This window comes from Brachyistius frenatus, unplaced genomic scaffold, assembly GCF_029030835.1.
Source record: "Brachyistius frenatus isolate BFR_SWC_R1_liver_20210118 unplaced genomic scaffold, ASM2903083v1 Contig_18, whole genome shotgun sequence".
In the NCBI taxonomy this organism is placed as follows: Eukaryota; Metazoa; Chordata; class Actinopteri; family Embiotocidae; genus Brachyistius; species Brachyistius frenatus.
The window spans coordinates 1187598-1195000 of record NW_027210617.1 but is presented as its reverse complement, the minus strand read 5'-3'; the positions used below and the strand labels follow the sequence as shown (position 1 = coordinate 1195000).

The window sequence follows — 7403 nt, the reverse complement described above, 5'->3', positions numbered from 1 at the left end:
GGCTATCACTTTGCGCCTACTGTATAAAAAACCTCAGCTGTTTAAAAAAAAAAAAAAAAAAAAAGAAAACTGGAGTTTGTGTACAGCTCCAGAGCTACTCGGCAATTGACTATTCTGGCGTTGTTGCTGTTCATGTTTTCTATCTCGAGACATTTTGTTTCGAGAATATAAATCAATCAGTCGAACAGTGCGAGAGTGTCAAAATGTAACTGCAGTTGGATTTCATGCACGAGACGTAGGTACGTTGGTGTTTCCATAGATTTGCCGTAGGTATCCTTGAGTGTCCCTTTAAGCATGCATTGGTCTGTCTATCCTGATTTCTTCTGTGTCTATATATGTCTGTGTTTAAAAAAAAAAAAAAAAAAAAAAAAAGCTTTCCATTTGCTGCTGGACCGAGCTCCACCCATGGCTCCACTCCTGCTGCTGCTGTCGCTGCCACTTCTTCCTCCTCTTCCTCAGTCTCTTCGCCCCTCGACGCAGGTCTCTGCTTGGTTTAGTTCTGCTAAACCTCCTCCTCCTCCTCCTCCTCCCCTCCATCTTCCAGCACCACCACACCCCCCCCCCCCCTTATTCACTGCTGCTTCCCACCACCTCACGGCTGTACCAAAGGCTCGGTCCCAACCTGCACGAAGATGGTTGCTTTGGCTCTGCAACCAACAGTCTGGCATGGCCTCCTCTCCTCTCCCTCGCCAACGCTCGGACGTTGTTTGGATTGGTTGACGCGGCACGAGAGTGGGATGCTTCTCCAACGATCTCGGGAGCCCAAAACTGCGCGTTCGGCGGGGGGAGAGGGGTGGGGGGGGGGAGCCCAATTCAGACTGTTTGGAGCACCTGTCGGTCAAAAACCCGCAACCATTCGGTTCGGCTTGCGGTACACCGCCGGCCGATCACGCTGCCGCCACATGCCAAACCGCGCCCCTCACTCAAAAGCTTCCATCAAAAGAGCATCCCAGCCCCGAGTGCATTTTCGGTACGAGCGGCCTCGGCGGGAACCGAGCGCCTCGCCTGCGCCGCGTCAGCGCCGCGGTCAACCCCAAGCGCCGCTCTCTTCTTGTCACAAGAAGACCGAAAATGGCCTCGGCTCGCATCGTGTGGTCTCGCAAACGCACGTGTTTCACATCTCTCCATCGGGCATGCGGTGGGGGGGGGGGGGGGGGGGGGCTCACAACCCACCACCACTTCAGAGAGCTGAGAAGCAATTAGGATTATTTCCTCATTGATGCACGAGCTTCATGCGAGAGGGTAAATTGCGTGCGTACGAGGAGCGCGTGGCTGCGCATGCACGGCACGTGACTGCGACACGACCGTCGTTCTGTCCCGTTTCAGCGACTCGCCCTCCGCTGACCTCAAACTATTCCCGTTGCGCCGTGTTCGCATCGAAACGGCCAAGTCAGTCCAAAGGAGGAGCCGGTTGCCGGCGCTGGCGGAGAGCATCACTTCCTAAAACCTCGAGCGGGAGAGATGGGGGGGACACAATCCACAAGTCTCAACGCCGCCTCCTCTTAACAACCGAAAACCTTTCCGACCACAGTTCAAATGTTTTTGGAACACAAATTTTTTTTTTTTTTTTTTTTTTTGCAAATTACAATTTCGCAAACACATTGAAGACATGACATGCATCCGGTCCTGCTGTCATGACAACGGCCGTGCAAATCGCGTAGAATTGTTCCGTTTTAATGGAGAAAAATCAATGACCAGATTCATTTTACTGCCGTTATGCTTTTATTATTATGGTATTACAACCCGTGATTAGTTTTCTGTCACAAATGAAGTTACAGACTTTGCCATTTTTTTCCATTCTTTTTTTTTCTTTTTTTTGGAGGGGGGGGGGGGATTTTGATTTCTTTGTCGGGTCAAATTAAAATTAAATACTTTGTCTCCCCTCCCTGTGTGTTACGGCGGGATTTCTCTTCGTGCCCTTTAACTTCTAGTATTTATTGAATTATGACAGCCCGCCTCAACTTCCTGTTGTTGTTCCAAAAGTCCAAACCACGCCAAGACTGTTTTTACAAAAGAACCAAGGTTCAGTTTGATCCTCCCTTTTGGTCCAGACTGTGGTCAGAGGCACCGATCGCAGCTGCTACTTTGGTCCAGACCAAACTAAAAAGTCAGAAGGTCCCGACCGAAGACGGTAGCTGTGAAAGCAGCCCGAGGAAACACAGGGAGGGAATTTCACACTAAAAAAAGCACACCTGATTTGTCTAACTCCGACTTCGGAGGCCAAAGTTGAGCTTCAACTAGATTTGAACCAGTTTAAAAGAGGATTGTGGATTTTGTCCCCGTGTTTTCCGTTAGAATGGCATCAGCAGGAACGCAAATAATAACCACTGAGACTAAAAACTTCTAATGTCCATATGGCCATGTAAGATATGCTTGAAAAGACATGCTTTAACCTCCCTTTTAATGGAAGTAAATGATTTAAATGTATTTAAATTAATAATAATTGCCGAGGGTCAATCATTTGTAAGACAGAAAATGGCAAAGACAGGAAATGGCAAAATTTACTAAGACTAAAACTAATATTACTGTAAGAGCGTAATAAGATTAAGAACAAAACCACTGGTGAATGATGGATTACATTTCTCAAAAGCTGTCACGGACGCACTTTGAAGAAACTTAGGAGACGGGCGCACTTCACGATACAGTTTCACCATTTCCATTCGGATGTTCCCGCCTCGGTGCCGCGATCATATCAGCTCACACTAGGTCTGTCTCCCAAAGTCCGGCCTCGCGTCGATCCCGACGGTCTGACTAACCTGAACCACAGAAATCAGACATCGGATACGACACCTTCTGCTCGGCTCCTTTAAATCCTACATCCCCACGCTGTGCATGCACACGAGTACAAACACGCACATGCACGCGCACACGCGCACGCGAGCGGTTGTCCTCGCCGCCTTCGGCGCACATCAAAGCCGGTCTGTGAGCCGGAGTCCTCGGGGTCTCCATTGATGACCACACCTGCCTGCTCCCGTTCAAGCATCCTTCCTGCGCGGAGTGCCCCTCACGCAGGTGTGTCAACCGCCCGATGCGCTGTCGGAAAGTCATTCCGTCTGCGTGGGCAGATGAGAGGAAGTGGCCAGACAGCCCCTCTAATGACTTTCTTGTTAAGCCCGGAATTACTGTCAATACTCAAAGACAATTTTCCCATGATGGGCAAAAGTTTCAGATTCTATTAACTTTCATTTGTCTGAAAGTGTGGCGGTTAATTAGGGTTAATTGGGGGTGTTGAGCTGAATGTGGGCTGCGGATAACCTCCGAGCCTCTTCGTACCTCTCGGTTTACGATTGCGTCAGCTGCCGCGGCGGGCCTCCGTCTCCGTCCCTTTTTTTTTTTTTTTTTTTTTTGTCGCGGTGCCTTCTGCTCTTCTCCTAAAGTGCGCTGCGGCAGTTGCGTCTCGACGGCGGGCGTAAAAATTGGCGCGGGAGGCCTGTCGGGAGGAACCGTGGCGGATCGCAGCTTTGGACGGACGGATCGGAACGCCGAGTGTCTGCCTCCCTGTCAGCTGATGGATTGAAGCGGAGCACGAGTGCGTGAACAAACCTCCCTCTCGCTTTCAAGCGTGCACGTTGTTGCCAAGGCCTTCTTCGTGATCAAAAGGCGGTCGAACCTGGAAGATGCCGAATGAGGGTCCAATTAAATATAGCCTGCAGAGACAGCAGCCGCTTGGACGTGAGAAGCCCCTCCCCCTCCCACCACCACCACAGTGATTCTTTTTTATAAGCTGAATATTCTCAAAGTGAATAGCAGAGGAGCTGTGAAGAACACACACTCGTCCCCCGATGAATGTTCAATATTTGATTTTCTCCCCCCCCCCCCTTTTTTTTTGTTTTTTCCATTTCCACACCCGGGGGGTTTTCCCAGTGAAAACCTTGTAAACAGAAGAGAGAAATCACACCACGAGCCCGAGAACACAATCCCAACAGATGCGTTGTGCGAATCTCATAGAAAGGGGGCTGGCGGACTGATGGGTGGCGAGCGAGGAGGAAAAAAAAAAAAAAGACACGCACGGGAAACGCAGGGGGGAATTAATCCCAAAGGTGACACCACAATCACGGGTGCGAAATACCACTCGCCCGGTCCGACGGAGGGAGCCGTCAGACCGATCCGCTGTTCCCCGAGTCCAGCCGCAGATGAAGGTGATGCGCTGGAGGGATACCTACGGCCCACTTGAAGCCGTTTCAAGGACACTCTCATTGGACTAAATCAAGTTAATTTGAATCCTCCTAACTCTCCTGGGTCTCTGGCTGTGTTGAAACGGATGCCCTCAGCGACATGCCTTTTTTTTTCCTCTTTTTTTGTCTTTCCGGTCGACTTCAGAGGAAGCTGCTCAGGCTAATTTGTCCGAGAACTATTTCACAAGGAACGAGGGCTGTCAGAGGCAAAAGTGTGCTATCTGTGCACGAGCTTAAAAGAAGATATTATTTCCTCAGTCTGTAATCCTCAGTCCCAGTGGCTCCCTTTTGATTAGATTGTCACATCTTAAACTCTTCCAGCGGGACTGTTTCCTTTGACCGTTGGACTCGTTTAACTGAAAGAGTTTCAGATGCGTTTTTTTTTTTTTTTTAACCAGCTAAAGATCCTCGCTGAGGATGTAGAAATAAGGTCACATAATATGTATATTATCAGGAGTGAGCTGGAAAAAGCCCCTAAATGTAACTCGCGGTTCAAAACCGATCAGTCCGGAAGAATTCCAACTTCCCCTCTCGGCCCCTTCTGAACAGTAAACCCCCGACATTTGCATAACCTTCAGTTAACCTTGTCCAGGGTCTGATCATCTCATCTGACATTGCTCTGGCAACCATATCTGACTCATTTCCACTAACTAAGGCAGCTGGGAGCAGGGCTCAGCCCCCTCCGGACTCTTATCTCAACCTGACGCTGGTCTCATTCTCAGGTACTGGAACGCTGTTAGCAGGAGCTGCCTCACTGCTATGTCTCGGTGGAAGGTGTCATAGAAAAGTCTTAGAAAGGTACTGACGTCTATGCCTCGGAACGATAGGTGAGGATTTTCTGTTCATGATATGTAAGGGTCAAAGTTGAAAAGCCTAGTTGTTCTAAAAGAAATTTTAAAAAAACAAAACGATTTTTGTTCAGTAGGATTCATTACAGATACCGACAGATACGTCACCACTGCACAGAAACTCTTTACACAGAACTGTAGCCATGAGCGCTGTGTGCAGGGCATTTTGGATTTGCAACATTGCACACTATTAGAAGTGCAATAATGAACCGATTAGTTGATCAACAGAACTTAAAATCACTGTCATATCTTTTTTTTTTTTTTTTTTTTTAAAGACAAAATGCCAAATGTTTATTACTTTTACCACTTTAAGTTTTGAAGATTTAATGCCTTTATTTTGTCACACATTAACCAGAAAACGGAACATCTCTGGGTTTCGGATTGTTGGGTCAGAAAAACAAGACTCCTCGGTCTGTGATAAACGAAAAAACGACAGCATTTTACACCATAGTCTTGACATTTTGCAGACAAAATTGATTAGTCCATAAAGGCACACAGGAAGCTACAGCTCATACGGATCTCACAGTTAAAATGTCCAGGTTTCCCCCCCCCTTTTCTTGTTTCTAAGTTGATGGGGTGTCATAATATCTTGAACCCACCAGGCTGTTGTTAAAGTTGAATTGTGCACAGGGAGACGGCCGTAGATGGTAGAATCAATATGTGAAAAGTGGGCCGTATGCCGTCTCGGTGCCTGCTAAGGCGCCCCGACCTCTAAATTGTGACCTTTGCATGACTAATCCTCTCATTATGTTCATCCTTTCCCCTAATCCCTCCGTCCCTCACTCTTGTCCGTCTGTCCAGGTATCTGCTGCCAGTGACCTCCCAGTTCATCGTGAAGTGGCCTTCGTCCAGCTTTGGCCGCATCTCCTCGGCCGTGCCACGCTCCCGCAGCCTTCTCGCCGCCAGGATGGGCCACTTCTGAGGTCACCGTGGCAACCCTGGCTTCTGACACCTCGCCTTTTGACCTCAAAACCCCCCAGCCCCCCCCTCTCCCCCGGACTCCCTCCCAGCCAAAACCCAGATCTTAGCGGCCCCGGTACGGATCTGAATTTGGTGCAGCTCCGGACGCCGGACGGGGCCTCGCCTCGCCTCGCCTCGGCCCGGTCCTCTTGTGGAAGATCAACAAAGCGAAGGCCGGATGATTTGGGGATTACTGCGGGGCGTCGTTCGCTTTAAGTTCAGCTCAGACCAGCAGACCGGCGGTCCCCTTCAGTCCCTCCCTTCAGCCCCAGTAACACCGGAAGACGGGTGCCCCCCTCCCCCCTCCTCTTTTCTCATTGTAATTGCTGTAATATACTCACTGTACAGTTACAAGTCATGGTACTGTAAAAGGAAAGAATAACAAATACTAAACAATGCAAGGATTATTTATTTATGTACTTATTTATTTTGTAAGGTATTCCATGAATGCAGTGAATGCTGATGCGGAATGCAGGTATGGAATAATTTAAACAAAGCTATCCCTCATTTGGATGTAAAAACGCTTATTTTTGCTGGCTGTAATCAGTTCTTTTATTTCTGTAATTCATTTTTTTGGTGTTTTTTTTCTTCCTTTTTTTTTGTATTTATTTCCTAACTTATATCAGAGGCTTTACGTTGACAACAGTCACTTTATGTTGATGTTTCGGCAGCTCAGATTAGCGACGGGGGAGGCGGCGCTGCCCGCAGAACTCGAAAACGTTTTTTTTTTTTGTTTTTTTTAACTTTTGAATGCCGGTGCCTCGCGACTTCCCCGCGCGGGAGGGCGCGGCGCCGCTGGGCCCCGCGGCGTTCAGACCGTCGGCGCGGCGGAGCCGGGCCCCCGACCGCCTCTTTGGAGAACGGGCCCGACTCCGACGCCGCGGCGTGAAGGGGCCGAACCTCTCGGGAGAGAGAGAGAGAGAGAGAGAGAGCACCCGCCGGTCCCGAGACCGCAGAACGCGCACTCTGCGGTCCGTCGCAGGCCCGGGACGGCGGCTCGTAGTGTCCGCATGCCTAGAATCTGTAGTCCCTTTAGACGACCCCCCCCTCCCCCCCCACACCCTCGATGTGGAAGTCAGACCGATGGCGCCGCGTTCGGAATATACTTGAAGAATTCGTGTTGTCGTTAATTATGTCGTCCTTTGCATCGGCCGCACTCGAGAAGAACGCGCTTCGCTTTTCGTTTTGTTGCCGAGCACGCTGGACGGAGCCGGGCCGGGCCGGGCCGGGCGACGGCGGCGGCGGCGGCGGCGATTTGCAGCTGAGATAAGCAGCTGCAGCCTTTTGCCCCACCACCTCCACCCTCCTCCCCCACCCCGTAGGTTCAAGTGCCGGGGGGGAGGGGTCACCGCGGGTGTGCCAATAATAAGCACATCTTTCTCCATGTGTTCAGTTGGGTTTGTATTTGTGCTCGGTGTGT

The 7403-nt window shown here is 49.9% G+C and overlaps 1 protein-coding gene across 5 annotated transcripts in view; it reads left to right on the top strand.

The window, feature by feature from the left end:
• ttll7 (tubulin tyrosine ligase-like family, member 7) overlaps positions 1 to 7029 on the top strand; it is a 72579-nt gene extending 65550 nt beyond the window's left edge. The window contains exons 22-24 of one of the 5 annotated variants that reach the window (XM_069694718.1): positions 374 to 480; positions 4898 to 4973; positions 5825 to 7029. In XM_069694718.1, coding sequence (XP_069550819.1) covers positions 374 to 480; positions 4898 to 4973; positions 5825 to 5945 — 304 coding nt within the window. In that variant the 3' untranslated portion in view covers positions 5946 to 7029. Of the gene's footprint in view, positions 1 to 373; positions 481 to 4897; positions 5003 to 5824 lie in introns of all 5 variants that reach the window. The other 4 variants (XM_069694719.1, XM_069694721.1, XM_069694722.1 and 1 more) reach the window with 4 other exon arrangements.
• Positions 7030 to 7403: the final 374 nt, after the last annotated feature.